Genomic DNA, 25556 nt, shown 5'->3' with positions numbered 1-25556 from the left:
TCAGTCTATTGTAGTTTAAGTATTTTTAAAAACGGATCATCATGCTTGAAAGTGTTTGCTGTGGTCACAAATGGAGTGAGCATTACAGTCAATTTCTTTCAAATGTTAATATATTGGACAATACTTTGGAGCCAGAGGAGTCACCCTCTGCTGGCCATAAGAAAGAATACGAGTTTAAGGCACTGCGGTTCCTCTGGACTGGAAACTTACGTCTAAGTTAAACTGTTATTCAATCTATGGCTGGTTTGCCATCATGGCATGCAGAAAGACTTGCTGTAACTTCACCATCATAAATTTCACCTGCATCAAGTCAGCTATTTGCCTTGTAAACGTGAGGGAATTCTGCACATCACTGTGCAGCCTTTGCTGTGTATATATACCAAAACTTCTTCTTACTGTGCCTCTTTTACTTAAATGTCTTTTGTTTTACTCTGTTTTTATGTTTTCCGAGGTAACTTTAGATTTACTGGACAGCACTCTGTATTCCCTAACTGCAAGCCTAGGTGTTTTCATGCAGAAACACCTAGGCTTGCACCTTAATCTATCTATCTATCTATCTATCTATCTATCTATCTATCTATCTATCTATCTTTATCATATCTATCTATCTATCTATCTATCTATCTATCTATCTATCTATCTATCTATCTATCTATCTATCTATCTATCATCTATCCTATCTATCTATCTATCTATCTATCTATCTATCTATCTATCTATCTATCTATCTATCTATCTATCTATCTATCTATCTATCTATCTATCTAAACACATATCTATCTGTCTAGTATAGTTGTGTGGAGTGTATCTGAACCACAGCAGCTCTATTCATCAAGGTACAGATTTCTATTTTAACCAACTGTAGAAGGAAGGAATGTAATCAACATCCTACGGTGGATGTATAACATTTAATTCAACTTTATATGGTATTGCAAGTGTTTTAGAGGGCTTAGCTGCATTATTGCCGTGCTGATGTTGTTCAGTTTATGTAATTTCTGACCCTGAGAATGTATTTTGTGCTTTTCTCCAGTATAAACATGCAGTTTTAAGTAAAAAGATGTGCTGAATCAAACTATTGTTGACTGGGATGTTTACGTCTGACAAGTGGGTGGTGTGTTGTCAAAGTCACTGACTTTATATTAAGGTAGTGGTGACAGCTAGTCATTGCCATGGAAACCTGAAAATGTAACCAGAGTGTAACCAGTACAAGGAACAGCAAGACTGAAGTAAATTGGCTTGCAATTATTGTCACACAGCATTTTTTTTTTTATAAATAATAGGCTACTTCAGTGCCACACGAGGTATTTATCACTTGTCAGTCTGTTCACAGTTCACAAAATCACTGCTCCTCCTACAGTATTGGGCAGAATTGAATCAAACCTAAACACAATTGTCATCTTAAGTTTATTTGTTGACTGGGCACTAGTATCACTACTCATCCTAGAGTATTTGTCTGGATTATAATGTTCATATAAGTGTTTGTATGTGCCTCTGTACCATCTATACACAAATCTTGTAATTAGGTTTATTTATGGCAAAATTATGTCTTGAGTTAGGTTAGGAGTGTTCATGAACCTGGGCAGTAACATACGATTCTTCATATTGAACTCCAAATATAAAATAATAATAAAAAATATTAAAAATACAAAATGATGCAATAGCTTGAAATCTCACTGCCACACATGCCGTGTAACACTTTTATCCTGTTATTTTGTGATGATATTGAGCTTAGTGTTTGTGATCATGGAGGGACTGGTTCCATTAGCGGACTCCCACATGAGGGAGGTGTGGTTGGGGCCTTTCTGGCGCTTCTATTGTAACAACAGTAATATGACAAATATGGCTGTTTGTGCACCTCTTTGACTTCTCAGTGGATTGGATTTTTTTTTTTTTTTGTGCACGAGTGAAAACAAATAAGAAATCGTACCACTTTCTTTCTGTACTTCACACGTTACAATAACCTGTGAATTTTAGTGGCCCTTGATCTGGATGAGCTACTGCGCCACGAGGTACACTTGGTACACTTTGTAGGCGTGCACACACGTAGAGCTGATTCTTCAGCTCAGGTACGACTGACACCTTAATAGTTTTGCACAGTCTAGTATGCGATCAAGTCATTATTATTCACTGACTTTTGTTACTGTCCTGTCACCTCGCTCACTTTGGAGATCAGCTGATTCGACACCGAACACTGTCTTGCATTCACACAACACAGGAATAACATCACACATTCTCACTCTGATCTTTATTTTACATGTACCAAAAGAAAACCATAGCTGGCATAGTGGTAGCAGTGGAGCAGGTAGTCCAGGGGTTGAATCCACTGCCCGGCTGGGTCCCTTCTGCATGGAGTGTGCATGTTTTCCCTGTGCCTATGAGGTTTTCTTCAGGTTCTCTGGTTTGTACCGTGATCCAAAGACATATTTGTGAAGTTAGCTGAATGTTTGTCTTTCTGTGTACCCAGCCTCTTGTCGCATGTAAGCTGGGATAGGCTCCAACCGTCCCGTGAGCCTGTATTGTGTAAACGGATGGATGGAAAACAACACACTTCATTTTTGAGAGCAACAAATACACGTGCTGGAATAAAGAGGTAGCTGCTACATCACTAATGGTTTGTGTCACAGAACTGTAGGTTAATGATTTGGGCCTCTAAATTTGAACACACAGGTGTTAGCCAGAGTCCAGGTTGTTCTGCCGCCTCTCAGTGCCTGATGCGTCTGATGGACTGGATCTTTGGAGTCTGACAGTGAGAGCCCCAGTTCTTCCAGTGCTGGTAATCTCCGCTGTGCCTCTCACACTCCATGATGTACTGCTGGCCTCTGTAGCCGGGGTACTCATAGCACACAAAGCTGTGGAAACGCAGAGGCAGGAGGATGAGATTCATTAAGAACAGTCACTATGTGGATGACTAAATGAATGCAAACATATCTTTGATATTACTGCACAACTATATGATTTTAGTGATTAGTCAACAAATCTGTGACAGGCACATAACCGTATGCCAATTTTATTTGAGGGCTTGTTTTGGTGAAAAATCGTTGTAAATAACAAATGTGTCATGACGAATTCAGTGGAAATGTGTAAACAAAAATATGTCATGTTAGCTGCTCTTTGAGGCTGTGACACTCATATTAAATAACACCAAAGTCCGGCAGTTGATATGACAGGACACACTAGAAATATGAGAGGTTGTCACATCGGCACACGAGCCGCTACCCTGATAAGCAGCCCGTGTAGACCCTTCATATTTTAGCATGCTCATTAAAATGTTTTTTTTTTTATTTTGCAGACATTCAGTCATAAAGAAAAGAGCAGAGGCCAGGCTGAAGAGGATAATAAAAATATATTGCACTTCACCCCAGGGGAAACATGGACATCTAGAAAAGACTGAATGTCACGCTACAGGCTGAGATATTTCCCAGTTGGCCAAAGCAGTTGCCTGATTCACACAACCGTCTCTGTTAACTGTGTTAAAAATAACTGTGTCATCCTTTTAAAGCTGCTAAAAAACACAAAATAAAGATGAAAGTAGCTCTCTGAACTTTTCTATACGTCACATGCCATATATACACGTGACAGCGCAAATGTTTGACACAATCAGACCAGATGCTAGAGAGTTTATCACCTGCCCGTCGCGGTTAGGGATATTTTTGTGTTCAGAAAGTTTTACTTCCCCCGTTTTGTTAGTTCTTCCACATTTGTAATGATCTGCCCCGCCCACATTAGCATCATCTGTGTTTACCTAGTCGAACCTGCTTCTCATCAGCTAATTACTTACTTCTGCGCACTCAGACTTTGCAGCGTTCTGCAGCTAGTATTTCTCACTTTTTCTTCTTTGTTTTTGCCCGTTTGTTGCTTTGTTGACTGACTTCCGGCTACTGTACGATCTAAGCTTGGATTATATATTTACTCTACAGTCTCCTCTCTTCTGAGTTGTTGCACTGTTAACTCCCTAATACACTGCACAGAGTGTGCATCGGCGAGCATCTTCACCTAAACATCACTGACAGCACTGCTGACGCAAAGCATCTCCTGCTCTGCGATCCACGTTTCAAAAAGATAACTTGGAACAGAGCCTCAGTTTTATTCTCTCAACCTTTTGTTGAAGCTCATGTGTGAAATGTAGAGCACTAAGCGTGTATTTTAAAATAAAAATATGTCTCCTAGAAGGGAATAAAGTCTTGCTCAGAACGTTGACAGTGAAGCCCTTTTTCACACATGCATTTAAGACATATTTGCAATTGGGGCTTAATTTTAAAGTAATGTCAATTCAACATGATGTGACACAACACGATCATGAATTTATTAGCTGCAATTGTAATAGTGCTGTAGTTCATGATCTCAGATGTAACTGTGATCAACTCTATCGAAAGAAAACTTTGTTTTTTAAATTACACAGAAAAGTTGAAGGACAGAAGCTTTGGTCACATAGCTGACCACCTTAAATCACTGAAACAACCTATTAAAACAAAATATTCTTTTTTAAAAAAATCCGAGGTAAAAACACTTGGTCTTTGTAAGACCTGCAGCCTCCTCTCTCTCCTCTCCGGTGCATTTTAGTAACTGACACAATTTTCAGTACTGACATCTGAGATCATTTCTAGGTCACAGTCAGAAGGTGGAGACGAGACGAGGAGGCACAAATTAAAGATATAATGTACAGTCAGGCCTATTTGAGAGTTTAACAGATAATCTGGTGACATGGTGGATCATGTGACCTACCTCCTGCATACCTCAAAACTTCCTCATCAAAACAAATTGAGCCTTTCGAGTTGAGAGAAAATACCACACAAGAAAAGTCATGTAAGAAAGAACGACTCTAGACGTTTCAGGAGTGTGAAAGTGACTTGAGCATGTAAATCAGGGTGTGTCTTTAGTCTCAGTTCTTAATGGATTTTGTTCTCCTCTATCTATGCAGCTGCTTTCAAATCAGTTTTATTTACTCCTCAAAGTATTTTATATTGTAATGGAAACATTATGAAGAGATGCCCAATGATCCCCAATGTGCAAGCACTTGGAGAGCAAGCATCTTTGAAGCCACTCATGTTGGCTTTTACTTAAACTTGAAGATTTACGGAGGAACGTGTCTAACTTACGCGCCACACTGCACATGCATGGAGCCCACCTCGGGCATGAACCAGCCCATGGCCTCCAGGGAGGGGTAGTCGTCACACAGCTCGGTGCAACGCCCCATGAAGTTTTCCCTCTCAAAGATCATCATACGGCTGCTGTGGTGAGACTTTGGAAATAGAGAAAAAGAAACAGACTAATGTTAGCGCAGAGGGAGCACAGATTTAGCTGTGAGCTGTCTGATTTCTATTTTTGAGCTGTCTCAGTCACCCGCTGTGTGGCTCACTGCACCTTCTGTCACTCACTATCATCATCTCTCTCACTCCCGCTTATCTTGTACCCTTTCATTTTTGTATCCCCCAACCCTTTCCTCCCTCTGCTGCTACTCACAGCACAGTAGATGGGGCGGAATGACATGAAGCGTTCGGTGTGGTAGGACAGAGAGCCGCTGTAGGCTTCCCAGTTGGGGTACTCGCCCCTCTCCAGGATGAACTGCTGGCCTTGGAAATCATGGTGCTCAAAACCCACCCAGCTGGAAAAAAGAGTGGCAGAGGTAAAAATATCAGAGCAAAAATGGTAATCAGCACAGTTTGAAATCAGTCTGAACATAAATCAGACAAGTGACATCAGACAGGATGAGAGGGCCTGCTCGTCAGCCTCATGAGTGCTGATGCATCATGTCGTAAGCTGTGAGTGTCCTATTTTGGAATTTTTTTTTTTATGTTTTTTTGCACACACGCAAAATTAAAAACAGAATTCTCGAACTCATATTTACAACCAACAGGTCAGCCATCATCTTATGTAACTTTCCCACAATGAGTTATCAGCCATTAACAAGACTTAATGTGGAGCAAGAATGCGTTAATACGTACTAATTCAGAGAGATATGAATGTTTGATATGTTTGAACTTCAAAAACACCAGGGATAAAATTGTTGTGCAGTCCCACATGTCATCCTATTCCTACAAGACAAAGGACCAAAAAGTGAAAAACAATCCTGAAAGTGTTTTTTTCCCCACCAAATGATGTCTGAGAAAGAAAAAGTTGTGAATAAAAGACTGGCTGTCTTGAGTCTGACTAACATACATTTTTTAAAGACAATGGAGAGAAAGTTACACAATGCACTGCAACTTCTGTTTTTTTTATTGACCAAACAGCTGTCAGTGTTTTTTCCTACCTGCTCTGAAATTTTGTACCCAAATCAATACTTCATAAAAAATGTATCAACAAACTAAAAGAAGTTTCAGCTCAACTTTCCCCCCCAGTGTTCAGATAATGTTCTGTAAATGTATCTGAAAGAATGTATATCAACACAGATAAAAGGGGAAGTAATCAAGCTACAATGTTTGATGGTATTTTTTACTCTCCTGTAGTTCATTTTAAATAGTCTAAAAATTTGGATCACTACTCTACAATCTTCTTCTTTCAGCTATTCCTTTTAGAGGATGCTAGGGACAGCGGATCATCTGCCTCTGTCTCCCCCTGAACCTAGCATCCTCTTCTGTTACACCGACCCCATATGTCCTCCTTCAATACATCTACAAACTTTCTCTGTGGTCTTCCTCGTTTCTCCTGCCTGGCAGTTCCATTTTTAACATCCTTTGTCCAGTATATCCTCTAGCCCTCCTCTGCACATGTCAACATGGCCTCAGCCTTGGCTCTCTACATCCTCGGTTATATTCATTTCAGATCCTGTCCCTCCTGGTCACTCCCAACAAAAATCTAAGCATCTTCAGCTCTGCCGCCTCCAGCTCAGGCAGATAAAGTTCTTTTCTGTGCTTACTGCACCACTGCAACACAATGTTTTTAAAAAGTATCTATTTGTAATTAAATTAGTCTTAGATAAAAATTGCAACCAAAATCTGAGTTGTGTCCTCACAATAAAACTGCCAAAAATTTTTGAGGAGTATTTTTGATAGAAACACTTAAGTGAACTTTACTTGACCCTCCCCAGGCCAGCTGAGAGAGTTTTTTGAGGCGCTGTCACATTGCCCATTTTTCAATAGTCTGTGCCTTTTGATAAAAGTGACCAACGGGGACTATTGTGCATGTGACTTGAATTAATAGAATCATTTTCTGATTGGTCGACATGGTAAATTTTCCATCATTAGGAAAGGGTTTTTTTGTTTTTGTTCGCAAGCAGAGAGTGCTTCTGGGTGCTTTCCTTAGAAAACGCAGTTTTAGTGTTTCTTCCTGCAGTAAACATAGTGATAGTATTCAGGAAAAAACATTGCGTATATTTTTCTTTGTCATGACTCTGGTTTTACGTGGCCTATCAACGCAATTTAAAAACTGGTATATAGTTTTAAGTCCCCACTTTTGTTCCCACAAAATAGTAACACATTTGCACAGAGGAAGGGAGTACAAATAGCTGACACTGCGCTGTTAGTGAAAAGCAGAGCTCACCATCTTTTACTTTTCAGTGTGTTTTTCCACTGATAAGATAGAACTGGCGAAAGCAGCATGTGTTTGGAGAATCACTACTCTGGCAGGCTTTACACACCATGACTAAGGCCTGGGCGGTTACGTATGAGGATACAAGCAGCAACGATTTGGTCCTAAGTGCGTCAGACACAAGTTTGCTCTTACACTCAGCGTTAAGAATAAATACATGCATAAATGTCCCAGAGCGTTACATCTAGTGCTCTGCTCCTAAATTAAGAGAAGTCCAAAGACTTTCTGATCCTGTGAGACATCACCAGCAGACAGCTGCATTATTTACAGAGGAAGGGACTACACTTTCCTTTAGGAATCACAACTTGAGCCTCACAGTTCAAGTTGTGAGTCTGATAAAACTTTCTGACACATTTCTGACACTGATAAAACTGACACATTTCTATACATTTTAGGAACAAATATGTGGGTCACATTAAAGTCCTTAAGAATATATGATCAAAATGAGCTTCTTGTTATGTTTTACATAAACACAAACAAATCTGCAAATGATGGAAATGTCACACACGTTCATGCTCAACCAAGAACATAATGTTTGAATCCACGAGTCAGGATGGTGAGGGCTACTGATTACTCCTGGGCTGGCTGAGCTTAAACCTAAGATAAATGTATCATGACAGTGTAAAACTATTTAAACCTGTAAAGTGTCCTTTAAAGTGGAAAATGAAAAGTGGAGCAGTCCTTTTAATGATAAAACAGCAGGAGCTACTGATTGAATGTGTGGCTCTTCTCAGTTTTTCAGAACTTTACAGCAAAGTTTAGCCCAGTAATCAACAGCATGTTGCAAATGTACATTTGTGCTTAACTATCAAGATTTTCTTTTGCAATAAAGGCTTTAAAAACACCTGTTAGCAGTTAGCTAGTGAACTAAAAAGTCAGAAAGTGAGAGCTAGGTAAGACGAAAAACAGCTACAAGGAATTTGAAAGATTTGAAATACATCACTCTTTTCTCCAGATGGAGGGGGAAAAAGTTATTAATCACAATTATAAGTGAACAGTTCACCCAAAAATCAAATGAAGTCTTAAAAAAAAGCCCAAAATATCCACAAACCTTGTTGTGAACAGTTTTCTTGTCTGTCCACTGCCACCGCTAACCTCAAAGCGCAGAAGAAAGAGTCTCTAACCTGACAGTGTGAAAGGAGGGTGTCCCCCTTCAGCTGTGTTAATGTTAGCTAGCTGCACTCACTCTTGGCTGGTGAATGAAAAAAATATGTCCTACATAAAATCTTTCAGAACAAAATTGCTTGTGGCTTTTGTTTTGTTTGTGTTTGGGTCATGATTTCTGGAAGGGCCCATTGCTCCTGTCCGGAGAACAGTCCAGTGCATTTTCTGGAGCTTTGGACAAAGCAAGCATCTCATTTCATTATAATCAAAAGCAAAATCATGTACATACACACGGAGCATCACAGGCAAGAGGATAATTTTAAAATGTAATTCAGATTTTTGTCTCTTAAATAGACAATTCCTTTACAACTTCTGTACTTGGTTATTTAATGGTTTATGATGGTTGGGTAGTCAGCACGTTCATCTATTTGTTGCTGAAAATTAGCACGATATTTTGATACCAAAAGGAGTAGAAATATAAACTCACATAAATAGAAATACTCTGCTCAAGTACTTCAAAGCAGGTACTCAACTTACTTCTCACCACGGATAACTCCAAACTCTACAGCAGGGATGTCAAACTTGTTTTACATACACTTTGATCTCAAGTGGGCCGGACCAGTGAAGGATACTGAACTAAATATTTAATCCCTGAGATGAACTAATGTAGAATTAAAGAAATAAAATTGCAATTCCAACAGTACGTCTCAGTTTTTCCATAATCAATGTGTAAAATTACTGTAAAAGTTCTGGTAGCTCATTAACTAGACTGCCCCATATTTATAAAACATAAAGTTTTTATTAATTCACACTTTTAATGAAGTTTTACAGTAGATAATAGTTTATTGACTGTTAATTCACTACTTTGTAGCACAAAGGGCAACGGAGGAGGTCTTTATGAATAGAAGAAGCTGTAAAACCTATGAAAATACAGTAAAAAGTTTAAAATCTGCACAGTCCTTCACATTTTTTAAAGCTGTCCAGTGGACTCATCCTTGGTGGGTTGATTAGGGCCCCCAGGGTTTATGTTTGACATCCCTGCTCTAAAATATCTAAACTCATTAATTAATTGAAATATCTGAGTAACACAAAGTGTTTCCAGTCCAGTAAAGCTTCACGAAAGGTTATTATAACAGCACTGGTAGTACATAATGGATATCATTTTTTTAAAGCTACTCTAAACAGATAGTTCTTTCTAAAAGCATCATCTTTATCTGAGAGATCCTGACACTGACCTTCACATACAAGCAATGAAAAAAAGGTGCACAGCAAGCTATAAAAATAAAACCACTCATGTGGCCTTAAAGAATAAATGATGAGGAATGTATAACAGCCTTTAAAGCCAGAAATGGTGAAAGCAATTTGAATGTCTTTAAAATAAAAGACTCCTTTTCACCCCCCATTACTGCCTTGGTGTGTGGACCCTACATGTAGGATGCAGTGGCCTTCGTGGTGGCATGTTTGGTAGTGGGTGCCTCATTCTCTACCCTTGTATCACAGAAACACAATTACATAAACACACACTCACACACACACACACACACACACACACAGTCAGCTGTCCACAGAGACTTGCAGGCGTACAGGCTGTGTGACTCACGCTCCACTCTCCACTCGGATGGAGCGGATGTTGTCCATACCACAGTTGTGGATGTTGCAGCACTCAGAAGTGAACTCCAGACACTTGCCCTGGAAATGCTCCTGCTCAAACACAGTCACCTGCACACGGGGGGAGACACGGAGAATGGGTGAAGCTGGGCATGTTTACACTTTACATTTATGAGTGCAAATAAAAAGTGTGTGAATTCACCTTAAAGAAAGGAGCAGTGTCCATTCTAGGGAACATCATAGGTGAGGTTATGTGGGCTCTAACGACTCTATTCATTTCTAGAGTAAAGAGAGATAAAGAGCATGAATGAGAATATGTACAAGCATTAAAATGCAGCATCTCTGGAGTAGTTTTTAAAATCACAGCAACAGTTTCTGTTTGAGATTTCTTTCTGTATAAATTTAACCTCCACCTTCTCATATCTGCAATAGGACCAATCAGGCCCGTTTAATCAATTAAACCACCCCCGTGGGAAAGTTTTGAAGCAGGAAATTTCCGGGTCATCTTACCTGGATGCGCTGCTGACACTCCTCACAATCTAAATGCCGTTTGCATAGACTTTGGTCTGAACCTGGAGGTTCTATTTTATACTGGCGTTCACGCGGGATGCTCATGCTCGTTAGTGTGCGCGTGCCGCCCTTCTTTACCAATGACGTGAAAGCGGTGAGTGTTTGAAGTAGGACAGGAACATGACCGATGTCTTCCGGCTAAATTCTTCAAAATTAAAGTACAACACTAGCTCTTTATACTCTTTTATTTATATATATATATATATATATATATATATATATATAATTATTATTATTTTCTATCAGCTTGTCACAGAGAAGCTAGCTTGCCGACATTTTCAATTACATTTTTAAGTCCTCAAGTTAGTGTTGTTTTTATTCCTGCTTGTTTCTTCTGATTCAAACAAATTTACAACTTGCTGAATCACTTTCACAGCATGAGCAGCAAGCATTCTGAAGTCATCAGCTTTAAGTTCGGAGATTAGTAAATTTTGCTTATAGAAAATAAATAAAATAATCACTTCGCAAATATTGAGTGTATTTTGTATATTTATCATATCGACGCCTAATATGTGGCGCCCCATAACATTTATTTTGAAGGTAGCTTGAGGAAAACTTCCGGTAAGTGTGGGAAAATTGCCGCAGGTGAGAAAATGATCGCTCCTGGCGTCGTGCGTAAAAACGGTTTGTGCACGCGCAACTGCGAATTTACGCACGGGCTCATTGCTCGCGTTCCATGTCCCCCACACGCCCACCCCCTTACCTCCCTCTCTCTTTCTCTCTCTCTCTCTCTTTGTAACCCTATGGGGCCTGTCGACTCAGCAGATCATATAGAGCGCAGTCACAGAGATGCGGGCGATGAATGCGTGGCTGTTTTTAGTCTATTCGTATAGGTCAGCAGTGCCATCGTATAGAGCAACAATGGCCGGGGCTATAGGCAGAGAATGAGGAGGATTTGGAGAGTCATCCGGGGAGTCTGTTTAAATGGTGGCTTCCAAAAGTGGAGGAAATTGGGACCGAATAATTAAAGTCAATACGTTATTGATAACTATTAATTAATAATGCATGTTATATAGATTCTATAAAAGAAAGCGTAAAAGTTGTGAAAAAATACAAGGAAAGTGGTTTTGACATCACTGCGAGCCTTTGGAAGATCATTTTGACCCTTCAGTTGTTTTAAACCTCCTTCGGTCAGCCCCTTGTTGCGTGACATTTCATCAACAGAGCCTCACATTCTCCTTAACATGTTTAACATCACACAGGCAAACACACACAAAACACACACATGAAAAGGCAGTGGCTAAGTGGCTAAGTCACGACTCCCAGCTTTTATCCTGCTGTGCTCTAAAAAAATGTACTCACACTGTGTGGATTTGTCCAGAAGAAACTTGTCTTGGACAAAGTGCTTCTATCTGCTGTTTTACATGAAAGACATGAATGAGGCTGGACAGAGGTTTCATTTGGGTGTCGGAGGGAGAAAGCATTAAGCAGATCTTTGGGGAAAAAACCCCATGAAATCTGATACTTGTTACTGTTAGCAGAAGGGGTTTTACAAAAGTATCACATTAAATATTTAATAGTCGTATTTTCAGAGGCTCAAAACTAATTGGACAAAAATATTTTAAATGTAGTTATTCTTTTTAATACTGGGACTGGCAGTCAGCGACTACCTGACATTTAAAACCCATCTAGATCACGAAATTTTGCGTGTCCTCCAGTGAGATGCTCTGCCAGGCCACAGCTGCCCTCAGTTGCTGCTGTGATGTGGGCTTCTCTGCCTTCAGTTTTGTCTTCAGTGACTGAAAAGCATGTTTTATTGGGCTGAGATCAAGTGACAATCTTGCACTTGTCAATATCAATTTGCACTGTCTGATCAGCTCTGTACACTTCAGAATTCATCCTACTACTTCTGTCAACGTCAATAAACACCAGCGGCCCACTTCAACTAGCAGCCATACGTGGCATTGCCTCCACCGTCTTTTCTCTTCTAATACATATTATATATATATATATGTATACATACATACATATATATATATATGTATACATACATACATATATATATATATATATACATACATATATATGAAACACAAATATGTTTAGGTTTCATGTTTTAGGCAACAAGGACTGATGGTGTTGTCTGCTGTACACACTGTAAAGACCTATGAGGTATATTTGGCAATAGTGAAATTATAGAAATAACTAGACAAACTAAGTTGACTCACAACTATAATTAACTAAACTTTCATTTCACTGATACACATATGAGAAGTTTTTTAGTGCTGTGCTGTAAATGTCAGCTTCACAAATTATATGGTGAAAAATAGACACATAGAGGGTTCAGTAGATGGTTTTTCAGTCATTGTAGAAATTGTTGTAAAAGCTCCCGGTGAACGGGATGAAACTGGATTTGAGTCATTTAGCAAAATGGGCTGTCTTTGTTAAACACGGGATATAAAAACAAGCCTATGTATGAAAAGTAAAGCATACAATGTCATTAAAGGCAAAGCTAATCTAGCATATTTTTCCCCAAGTAAGAAAAATCAATCAAACCAGTATTCAGCCATTATTCAGAGTATTTCACATTTGTGGAGGTGCATCCACTGTGCTCCACATATCAATCAATGGGCTCTTTGAAGAGGATCTTTTATCAAAGCACATGCAAAATGTCACAGTTTTGTTGGCTATTTCATTATTCGATGCCAGATCTACTAAAACATGTTAGTACACATGCCTTGCATATGTGATCTGACTTTATATTGTATAAAGACTGCCTCTTCCATAATTCTGCATAGTATTTGAAGTTGTGTTAGGTTGTTACAAAGAGATTTATGCTGAAAAATGCATTAATTTCCTGCTTTAAAATGTAACGGGAATTTTATTATATACACAACTGCTTACATGTTTACAGCCAGTTGGACATGGCTCTGTTTTTGAAAGAAGTCAGTTTGTTTTCATCTATTATAATATGTCACTATTCAGAAGGTTTGTAAATAATAATTAATGGAATCAATAATCATAGCTTGTAACTTAAATTTAATGAAACATACACAGGTATATTTTCAGCAGTCATCACTTCTGTGTTCCAACAGCACACTGTGTTATCTAAAATAAGTTTATTATGCTAAAAGAAAAACTGGTCATCAGAACAAAATTTTCAAATAATTTCAGAACAGCTGGAAATAGTTTATCTATTTACAAAAACAATGCATTGGACTATTGGATTACATGAACCATCTTATGGGTTTAAATATAATAAAATAAAGATTCTTGAAGAATCTTGATCTAGGTTATGAAGGGTATTTTATGCAGGAAGTTAACAAAAGAAATATCATACAACAGAGTGTACAACTTTGTTCAGAAAACATTAAAGCTTTCTCTAACCAGAACAGAAACAAAACAAATGAATCTGCATCTTTAGCTTAAGGAACAGACGCATAACAGGTGGTTAGATTAAATGTGTTCCCAGCTGTGATCGGGAGGAAGGCGAGGTAAAGACAGGTCACCAGTCCATCACAGGAGCAACTCAGAGACACAGATAACACTCACAGTCACACCTATAGTGAAATATAATCGCCAGTTAATGTAACATGCATGTCTTTAGACTCTAGGAGGAACCTGTAGCACCCAGAGAGAACCTATAAAGGTGCAGCGAGAACATGCAAACGTCACACAGAAAGACTCCGGCTGGTTCAGGTGACATTGCTAACCACTGCACCACCCAGACCTATCATTTATTTTCACTTTTGCTTATAGAAATTGTTTTCTGTCCATCTGTCTCCGACATGTCTTTGGAGTGTGGGAAGACACCTACAAGCAATACCCCAATCAGTTTAAACCCAGAACCAGCTAACAGCAAAGAGGTAAAAGTGCTGACCCTCCACGGCTTTGCTAAATCCATTTTCATGTGTATTATTGTGCTGTTTCCTGCTTCCCTTGTTTTTCTCCTTCAAGAGACTCTCTGCAGTCCTCAGCCACTTCACTGGGTCTGATTCACTCCTGCATCACTTCCTCCACTGACCTTTCAATGATGCTTAATTGAGCACAATGATTTGAGCAAATTCAAGTTTCAAAATTAATAAGTCTGAACATTGAATTGAAGACATGAATGGTTTTACCTGAATGCTCACAATCTCATGTAGCACTCAGCTGCACCTCATATTTCCCTCCTGTCGTCATCTGAAGCCTTGATGAAGCACAACACGCGACCTCGAATGCTACAACTACGACTGTTTTGCTTGTTCTCTTGTGAGTGCTTTGAAATAAACATCTCAAACACTTTTTACATTTTCCAGCTAACACTCACTGTAATATTTTACTGACCCATACAGGGAAAAAAGGCAAAGCTTTGATATAAAAGTCTTCTCCTACTGAGATGAACAGAGACAGAATCAGATTATTGTCCATGCAAACCTTGAACCTCTTTGCTCACCCTGAGGTGCAGGCACTGGACCGTTATTGCTTCTCACAGCTTATTGTTTTTCCTGTTATTGTTTTTCCCAGCGCCTCTTTTTTTATAGCACTGAAGGGAACAGGAGGGAATGATTTTGCAATAGGCTCATTAATGTGAACCTGGTCAGCTTGGCTGTCATTACACTGAAACTGTAAGGGCGTAGAAAAGTGCATTATCTCACATTACTCCAGCTGGACTGTCATTTCTTTCACTCAGTGCACGAGTTCATACAATGAGCAAGCTTTTATAAGGTTACTTTGTCTTTTGTTAACCTATCAAAATGTAGCAGATCACTGACGACAAGAAAAAAAATTTAACACAAAAATGTATTTGATTTCATTTGAAATTCACAATTCTAAAAATTTGCTTGTTTTAGCATTTGGCTAAAACAAAAGTCGATCCTGATTATAACTCCAGATGCGGTTAAGTCATCTGAGGTCGACCATATGTTGATATATCTGAGTTTGTCATATTTTCTTCCTCATATTATTTCAACCATATGCTCTGTCTCTCTTTCTGCCTGTCTCTCTCTCTTTGATGATGGGGGTATTTCTATTCTGTGGGGGCTGTGAGCTCAGCGAGTTTGTTTCTGTGTCTATAATCCCCTCTCTCTGGGCGCCAGCATATAAAAGCGACGAGGGGCCCCGCGCACTCTCACACAGACCACCAGTCTCAGGCCTGAGTCTACTCCTTTACGCACACACAGCCACAGGTAAGACAGTGGACAAACATACAGAACAGAACAGAAAGATGGAAACTTTTCACTAACCCAGAGGACAAACTAGGAAGCTAATTATAACTGAAGTCAAATGTTGGCGAAAATGTGATTTTTCTTTTGTACGCAGCCAGCAGCTGTCAGTAAATGCACTTGGGCATATTCAGGAAAAAGCACCGGAGTTTAGAAACTAATGTTTACATTTTAAATTCCAATGGGGATCTGGGAATCAAGCTGGTTTCACAAATGCAGCATTGAAAGTGCAACATTTCAGACTCAGAGCCAAGAAAAGCTTCAACCTACTAAAATCTGCTTTTGATGAGTGTTTTTTTTTTTAGCTTTTGTTCTGAAGTAGATCTTAGTTGTGTAAAGGTTTTTGGGACATTTTCTGATTGGTTCTTTTAATGCCGATTATTTCAACACACATGTGCCAGCTTTGTAAATGCAGCATGCTTAGAAACTGTACAGAAATGACTCAGGATGTATGAATCTTTGAACCTTCTGAGCTGAAGGCATTCATTTTTTCTAACAGGAAGGTAAAAATAACGAATGTATAAAGAAAAGAGTCTGTAAAGAACGACCCTCATTTTTGCTATTTTTGGTCATTCCTAATTCAACTTCAACAGGATCAGATGAACATGTGAAAGCTAAAGGTCTTGTTTACTGAATAACAAATCATTAGACCCTATTCTTAAGTAAAGATTTTTTTACAACCTCTTAGTGTGACAGTAAAAGTCAAACTAGAGCTATAACAGCTTCTTTTTTTTTATCCCAGTCATCATGTCTGCTGGAGGAGAGAAATCCAAGTCTGCTTCCCAGACTGATGGGAAAGCAGCTCAGACCAAGACGTCTGAGATGGGCTTAACATCTTACAAGGTACAGTATACACACACACACACACACACACACACACACACACACACACACACACACACACACACACGTAAAACAGATGATTAAACATCACAAATACAGCATACAGTATTTTTCACACAGTGGGAAGCAGCTGGCCTCACACCACTGTAACAGTTTACCTTGTGAGCTGACGTCTGTTAGCGCGACCTGCTGGTTCTTATAGCTCTTTGAGGGGGTGGCTGACAACTATAACTGACAGAAAAAACCCCCAGTGTGTTAAATCACTGTGGAGGTAGCTGTCATAAAAACATTGGCACTTCATCTTTATCTCCCCGTGTCACACTTCCTGCTTCATATATCTTCCCTTGAATCTGAACCTACCTCAGTGACCTCCACTCCTATTTTCTTTGCTCCCCACTGCAATCGTTCAGATGTGGGTTTACGACCAGGAGAATTTCCAGGGCCGCTGTATTGAGATCAACGGCGAGTGCATGAACGTGTGTGACTTGGGCATGGACAAGGTGCGCTCCCTGCGTGTCGACTGTGGGCCGTAAGTATTCCGATTGCGTGCTGTGACACGTATACGCCCACATGTACTAGTGTGGTACCCAGCAGCACCCACACTCCTCTAAGAGAAGAGCAGGTGATTTAACAGCTACACTCCACCATTATGTGACATTTCCCCACTTTGCATTTGGCAGTATGCTGATGCTTTTATCCCAGGTGATTTTGCAGAGAGTACAGCAATGCAGAGAACTTTGGCTGCTAACATAATAAAGCACACAAAGAACAAGTGATGGAAGTATGTCAGTTAATAAAAGAAAATATAAGCAAGGAGATAAGGAGTAGTGCAACAAGGGACACATTTAAAAGTCAAAGCAGCAGAGGCCAAGATGCTATAAGATTTTTACAAGCTGCACACTCCTCAAGAGGAGTCAGCTCATTCATTTGAGTGTAATCAGTGAGCTGACTCTTCTTGAGGGACGTTCAATGATCACTCTCCTTCCTCTTCTTCCTCTTGACCTTTTCCCCGTCCTCAGCTTCGTGGGTTTTGAGCAGATGAACTTCTGTGGAGAAATGTTCATCTTGGAGAAGGGCGAGTACCCCCGCTGGGACTCTTGGAGCAACTGCCAGAAGAATGACTACCTGCTGTCCTTCAGGCCTGTCCGCATGGTGAGTCCTATGTTCCAGCCACTCAACTGGTGGAAGTTTGCTCTACTTTTATTTGCCTTCTTTACATCCTTATTCTCTTTTCCTCCTTCCTCGTACCCGCCACCTCGCAGGATCCCGAGAAGCACAAGATATGCCTGTATGAGGTTGGAGAGTTCAAGGGCCGCAAGATGGAAATCATGGATGATGACGTTCCCAGCCTGTTTTCCTATGGTTTCACTGACAGGGTGGGCAGCATCATGGTCAGCTGTGGAACGTGAGTAGTTTGTGAAATTACAACATCTTATTGCATTTTTCCAAAGAGTTAAATGAGTAGAATAATACCACTCTGTAGTGTGCTAAATATGAGGCTAAAGCCAACATTCAGCTAGCTTAACTTTGCATAAAGACTGGAAACAGGGCTTAAGCTAACCTGGATCTTTTTTGAAAGTAATAGTCAGCTTAACAGCACATGCAAAGCTCACAAATTAACTTGCTATATGCTATGTGATTCCAACAAAACCATGAAACATTGGTATAAAACAAGAGTTTGTAGTTGTGGGCCTGATTTGGGTGCAGCAGCTTCAACAAGCTTGCTGTCAACGAGATAACAAGCTAGCAAAGCACCCCATAAAACTCAGCTTTCATGAAATTTTTACAGTTCCTATTCTTTTAGAATTCAATAAACAATGTATAACATCTTAATTAGCGAACCTTAACAGTTTGGGGGTGTTTTTTGCAAGTGTGAAAGACCAAGGCTTGAACTGTTTCAAGCCCCAAATATGAGTGCTATCAGCCTTGTGAACAAACAGAAATCTAGAAGACCTGCTTTTTCTTTAAGGCTGACTGTGAAGCTGTAACTCTGCTACCTTTTCCAGCCTTCTGGTTGATAAATCATGCATTTTTCAGCAGCACTGACCACAAACATCACACTCTGCTTTTGCAACAGCTGCGTCAAAAAAAGTCCAGCTCCTTGTACCATTTCTACATCGGTGGCGTCATTCTTAAACTGACAGAAACAGCACTCTGTCTGGTAATGTGCTCAGGAATAGAGGCTTTTTCATCAGCAGCTACATGAGGGTGTCACGAACGTCAGCAGCTCCATGTCTCTGTCTGCGCTCCCAGAGGCGTGGCAGCCAGCGTACACTGTTGTTTTATCTGCTGTGATTACTTTATTTGGACTGCTACCCGCAGTCTCCAAACAGGCAGCTGGAAGGCAGACGAGTCTGTGCTTTAACACCTAGAAGCACGATAAACAGATCGATGACATCATTTGTTCGATGTTTACTCTCTCTAAATTATTAGCATGTGTCCTTCTAGCATCTTTCATCACGTTTCTCACTTGTCTGCTGTTTCTGTTTCACCTCATGCTTTTTTGCTGCCTCACATTTTCTCTGCTGAACAGTTGCTGTCCAACCTTGTAATCCCTCTCTATTTATTCCCTATCCTTGCCTCTCTTCTCCCTTTTTCTCTCCTCAGTTGGGTGGGTTACCAGTTCCCCGGCTACCGTGGCAGCCAGTTTCTGCTGGAGAAGGGTGATTACAGGCATTTCAATGAGTTTGGTGCCCGCTGCCCCCAGATGCAGTCCATTAGGCGCATTCGTGACATGCAGTGGCACCCACACGGCTGCTACACCATGTCCTCCAAGTGAAACCCACCGAGGGCGAGGAAGAGAGGGACTGGAGGAGAGGCGGAGACCGAAGGCCGGCACAGAGATGGAGGTGGAGGAGGAAGAGCAAAGAAGGAGAGGAGGAGGGAGAGGGTGTAATAATGTTTCCTCTGTCCTTAAATCTCTTGACGGTTTGAGTGCAGGATGGGGGGAGTACATTAGGTTGTTATTTATAGTTGTAATTTAGCGGCCAATGAAAAGTTATTCAAAGTTTAGGAGGAGATAATTACGATAACCACAGAGACTGCTTCTCATAATAAATGCTCTCTCCATTTTTGTTCTTCCTCTCTCGCTGTCTCCATTTGTCAGCCTCTGGCTAACCACTCTCCTCTCTCTCCTCCCCTCCCTCCCTCTCTCCCCTCACATATATTATTCCACATCTCACCAACGTCAGCGCTCGCTCGACCTGTCAGAGCCTGACTGAAGGGGTACCAGCGTAGATTTCTGTTTGTTTGTGTGAAGGGGGCACTGAGACAGAAGAAAACAACCACAGAGACAAATGGCGGTGACTGCTCTTTGCTCAGATCCTGCTACCACACCAGCCTTAAACCCCAATAAATCATCTCACTACCTGCTTTACTTGGAATGACATTTTATTCAACAGACTTTTATATATATTTAGCAAATGCACAAAAAAACTGAACCCAGCATGAGACCCTGTTATATTTAGTAAAAACAGATCCTCAAATTAAAGCTGCTACAATCAATATTTTTTCGCCGTCTACAGAGGGAGCAACACCCCACAGCAGAATCAGCTGAGTCAGTCATTGTCTACAACTCTGTGGAGCCTTAAAGCACTCTCATGGCTATCATGGAACTATTTATCATAGCTGATGAACACTGTGCTGGATTCAATGGCTAAAGAGCCACAAAAGAACAACAGGGAGACTCAATAAGTATCAGCTAACTTGTAATACATTAGAGTGTTTCCAAAATAAGTCCTGTGCATTTGCATTTGCCACTCGTGTGTATAACAAGGGAACTCAGCGTGTAATAAGCACACCAAGTCAATTTTATCTGGTTTAAACACAGCTTTACTGTTGCTATTGTGACTCGTTTCTCTTAGCCTCGAGTGGCCCAAGGGATGTACGCATGCCAATTAAAGCTGGTTTTCAGGAATAGTTAGTCCAGGGAGTCTAACTAATTTTAGTCCATGAGCCTAATAATATCATAATACAGCCTATTATGAAAACGTCCACATTTAATTGACTGCACATTTAAATATACTGCCTGAGATTTCTTCAGAACAATCTGACTCATCTTAAAATGGATCCGTCATGTCCATCAACATGTTTTTACTCTTTGACTCTGCTAGAGTAGCTCTGTATCACTCACAGTTCAAAATAATCACTATTCTGTTCACATGTGCACTGGTGCAGCCTCTCGGTTCTTCTGTGCCTGAAAGCAGCTCATCTATTTCTTTAAGAAAAGTTGGTTCTGACTGGTTGTCCTTTGTAAACAAAAAGTTTGAAGAATAAGTTGGTGGGAGTTCTGTGATCAAAGTCAGAGATGTGAACCCGGGATATTATCGTTTTAAGGAAATCTGCTCCATCGTATAAGGAAAGAAGAGGAAAAACAGTCCACCGTGATTTTCAGCACACTAAGTCTAAATAAATTGTCATTCTCTTTCTTCACTTTCTACACCTCATCCAGCATGGCCAGATGGACTCTTGAGTGATTCAGTTCTTCCATCTATATTTGACATAACTGCTGGTCCAGCACACCTAAATCTTTGAATAAGCTTTACAGAGGTTGTTGGAATCAGATGTACAGAGATTTTAGCTTCATTACCACTTTGTTTCAGAAACCTTTGTGATGCCAGTATGAAATGTCGGCAATTGATGGAGTTTAATTTGTTGTCATTTGAAACCCGAGGTATATTTTTGTCACATGGCTAAAGGAAAAAGAGCCAAGTTCGGAATCGGGAGGGATGCAGGATTTAACAAAAATCAAGCTATTTAATTAGACTGCTTTATATACTCACACACTGCGGGCTAATGGGGATTAGACAACTGGGAGGAAATGAGATCAGGTGTACACAATCCACATAAAAGACAACTAGATAACTAGTTGTAAGACAAACTTCAAAAAATGGTGGTTGCTGCATTTGTACATCACATACAACCTGATCTCAGATCTCTAGAAGTGTTTGATCATGCAGCTGAGAGGGAAAATAACAAAACAGGAAAATAAACTTTAGATCTGAGTTGGCAAGAGAGGGTTATCAACGTATCAATATTAAAGAATCCCTTCATATTTTAAGAGCTAAAAAACTTGGTTGCGGATCAGAAACACGGTTCTGTGCTTCTTTTTGATTTTTAGCTTTCACTGTGCAGAGTGGTGCATCTGCACAGTTTGACAGATGAAAGCTGTTTTCAGATTAATTTGCTGGAAGTAAGTTTTTCGGAGCTCCCCTATAATAAGACAAGTATATGCGAGCAGGAGTCATTCAAGGGATTGGAAGTCGATCCTGCCCCAGTTACCAACTTTCTGAAGTGTAACGTGGATAGTTGAACCTGTGCTGCTCTCTCCATGACGTAAGAAACATTCGCAAATATATTTAAAATAGATACATTTGCGTATTCATAACATCATTGAGAGAGGACCGAACATTAAAAAAATCCTCTTCTAACTTATTTAAAACAATGTTCATGCACGCTGTAAAGTTCAACAGCTCACTTGTGTGACTTGCAAACTAGAATGTTAAACATATTTAGTATCTTGGACTTAATAAATGTTAAAAGCTATTTGTTAAAATTCCCCACAGACTCACCTTTTTAAAATCCTGAACTAGAAAACTAGAAAAACAGGTGACATTACAGCACATGAGACTTAAACGATACACTGCCAGCACCCGACCACTGCAAACCCTAGGAGGCAAACGAATGCCCTGTGTCCATCTTCCCATGGATCAGAGCTATTTTGGCATCACAGGGGAGATGTTCACAAAACTGGGCGAGGCTTTAATGCTGTGGCTGATGACTCTGTTATTAAACACCACACCAAAGAGTCTGAAGAGTCTGCCTTTCTCAGAAAATCAACTTTTCTTGATTCCATAAACTCCAAGTAACTTAAAGAATACAGCATCTCAATAAATCTGTTACTTTAGAGAACATCTAGAGGCAATTTACAGTTTCTATCCCCAGTCCACCCACTGTGTATTCACCCGGCATAATGCCTGCTCCAAAGATGCAGATTTAATTTGTACTGATGGAAAGCAATTTGGACCAATTTGTTATTCTATAAAAGAAAATCAAAATCTGTGCCACCGCAGCACTCTGTCTACAGCAGCACTTTAGGTCTTTCTCACCAAAGAGATCATTAATGGCCAGCTGTGCCAACGTCAGCACCAAAGACAGATATGACTGCATTTTAGCACATCCTTTTCCATATGTGATAAATTATGCAATGCTTTCTTCTTCCCCTCAAGCTTATGAAATATTCATGATACCAAACTCCATCATTCATGATGTAATCTGCACACGATATCGATGCTTTGCGGTTTATCAAGGGAATCATCAATGACAGGGCTTTTGTATTGCTGAGTGTTTGAAATCATGCAAATATAATAAGGCAGCTTTCAGTAAACAGCGTTAGGCTATTATTCAATCACTATTAACACAGAAATGATAGATATGGTACAGAAATATCTCCCTCCATTAGTTTTCACCACATCCAGCCCATTGATCATTGTTCTACTTTCTATTAGACACCAAAATTTGATTATTGACACTAATGACATAATCTAAAAGGACAATAGCTAATATAGCACAATGGAATTTTGAAGTAATTTGAAGCTTATTTATAGTATTGGGGTTCTTTTCTCTCCTTCAGCACTACCTTGTTGAAAAGAGAGACAGTTTCCATTCACCTTTCTTTGCAGTCAAAATAATGCTGTCTAGTTGTATGATCATAAAACATGCAAGAAGTCCTTAAAGTTCAAACACTTGCGCATTCTGATGAAATCCAGCGTGATGCACCTGCAATCCTACTCTTTGAGGCCTTCAGTTTTCACTTATGGTTGATTAAGTGTCAGACAATCGTCTGGCTGAGGCGTCGTGTCTTGTATGTTTGATTTGTCTATTATTAAACATATACAAGGATTTTTTGTTGTGCAAATGCTTATGTGTCTGCTTTCTTTAAAACTGCAAATGTGAATTTTAGGTTAAGCGCCCGAGTCAGGTTCAGTGTTTCATTCCCAGGTGACTATATCAGTTGTTGTGCAGGGCTGCATATGCTTTGCAGCGCTGCGCAATGAGTCAGTGTTTGCTGTTTCAAATCATTCATAACATGGCTTTCATTTCAAAAGTGAGGGCTGAACCAACAATGATAGGATGCAGTCAAAGAGTGGACAGGAATGCCCTCTTTAGCAGGCCCACGAAATCACTGTTGAAATATGTCTGAGCTAAGCCAACTGGCAACCTCCGGGGTTCAAAAATAAAGGCAGAGCAGAAGTGCCAAAGGCTGGAGTTCCTCTAAAGACCACTTGAAAAGTGAATCAGTCCCCATAGATTATTATGTTAAACAGGATTAAAAGCAGGTTTACACACATTGTTTCCTCCTCGTAACAGCTGGCAGGTGAGTGCATTTGTTCTCATGTATGTGGATGGCAGTAAAGCTTAAAGTGTGGGACAGGGCTGCTTTGATTTTTGGTGCCTCCCAAATATCAGCCTGGCCATGAAGACTGGATGACAAGGCAGATGTGCAAGACGAAAGTTTCAGTAGGTTTATCTTTGAGACACACAGTACAAACTAATCTGAGCAAAGTTGAACTAATTTGTAGTTTAAATTTTGATCATTTGATCAAAGTTTGATCATCATCAGACTTGTCTCGTGTTCTATCATTGAAAAGTTTTTAAAGTTGATTATGTGCATCTCTGAATTCCTGCAGTTAACAAGTGGAGATTATGTTTCGGAATTTCAGGAGCGGGACCACGCCTCCAAACACGCTCCTTCTGGCTGTCATCTATATAGGTTCCCCCAGTTCTGCAAGCCGATCTTTCTCGTTTATGTGCCTGAAAGTCGTCAGAGGGATATGTTTCTGTTCATCTTCAAAGGTCTCGTGGCAAAGCTGCCTTTTTACATCACCTCTGTGCTAGGCTGGTGCTCCAGGCCATATCAGACTCAATGTACTGACTGGCAATCACTGCAAGTGTGGACTGAGTTTGGAAAAACTGCTTCCATTTCTTTATGCTTCATCTGTTAGAACCTCTTTTAAAAGCACCCTAATTTATGTTTGTCATTACAAACCATTTAGCTTATTTCGTCACACTTTCAGCTTTATTAATCTTGTATGTTTAATAATTATATCCTTTTTTCATATTTGCATTTTTACTTGTATTTATTTGGCCATGAAATGTTTTTTGTTTACTGACTAATCACTTTAGGTAATCATTTTTGCTGAAATGATCTGGAGCACTGATTAAAATATCATATAGATAAACAGTGTGTGTTTATTGGAGATGGATTTAGAGTAACTCTGAATGAAGTATTAAGACACGTTCAGTCCCTGAACTTAAATTAGAATCCCTGAGGTTAAATTTTAAAGGGTTGTGGGTTGCAGACGCTCGTTAATAATTCATACATTTTTGCATTTCAAATGTCATCACTGACTGATTCTGGGTCAGAGTTGGAAGAATTTACTCATTTCTGAGTTTTTCATCCTAGTTGCAACAACAAAGCCTTCTGAAGTGGGAGCTGCTGTTATTCATTCTTGCTAGATTCAAAACATAAAGAGACGAAACAAGGTCACAATATCAAAGACAGTAAAACTAAAACTAACGACACAGTAAGTCATTTTCTGAAAGATGACTGAGATTGTTTATATTTTAAAGAATGAGTCCTTAAATGCTCTCCATATTTCAGACATTTTCAGTATTATTAATGAATTTACAAGAAGAATATTTGCAATATTTGCAATAATTAAAATGTAAAACGGCTGCAACTGCTAACTAAAAAAACAACTG

At 39.7% G+C, this 25556-nt stretch overlaps 2 protein-coding genes across 3 annotated transcripts in view; one reads left to right on the top strand and one right to left on the bottom strand.

The window, feature by feature from the left end:
• Positions 1-2226: 2226 nt before the first annotated feature.
• Positions 2227-25556, bottom strand: part of cryba1l2 (crystallin, beta A1, like 2) — a 53649-nt gene continuing 30319 nt past the window's right edge. The window contains exons 1-6 of one of the 2 annotated variants that reach the window (XM_005945527.3): positions 10747-10864; positions 10439-10515; positions 10229-10347; positions 5461-5602; positions 5097-5239; positions 2227-2849 (exon numbers count right to left, since the gene is read on the bottom strand). In XM_005945527.3, the coding sequence (XP_005945589.1) occupies positions 2702-2849; positions 5097-5239; positions 5461-5602; positions 10229-10347; positions 10439-10513 (627 nt within the window). In that variant the 5' untranslated portion in view covers positions 10514-10515; positions 10747-10864 and the 3' untranslated portion in view covers positions 2227-2701. Of the gene's footprint in view, positions 2850-5096; positions 5240-5460; positions 5603-10228; positions 10348-10438; positions 10516-10746; positions 10865-25556 lie in introns of those variants that run through there. The other variant, XM_005945528.2, reaches the window with a different exon arrangement.
• LOC102295119 (beta-crystallin B1) lies at positions 15846-20169 on the top strand. The gene is made up of 6 exons (XM_005945530.2): positions 15846-15914; positions 16693-16793; positions 17204-17322; positions 17813-17945; positions 18056-18198; positions 19401-20169. Exons 2-6 carry the CDS (start codon positions 16698-16700, stop codon positions 19570-19572), a joined length of 663 nt encoding a protein of 220 aa, XP_005945592.1. The 5' UTR covers positions 15846-15914; positions 16693-16697; the 3' UTR covers positions 19573-20169.

Source organism: Haplochromis burtoni, unplaced genomic scaffold (assembly GCF_018398535.1).
Source record: "Haplochromis burtoni strain Fernald_Lab_line unplaced genomic scaffold, NCSU_Asbu1 Contig_233, whole genome shotgun sequence".
Lineage (NCBI taxonomy): Eukaryota > Metazoa > Chordata > Actinopteri > Cichliformes > Cichlidae > Haplochromis > Haplochromis burtoni.
The sequence above is the reverse complement of the archived record's forward strand: the minus strand, read 5'-3'. Positions and strand labels throughout refer to the sequence as shown.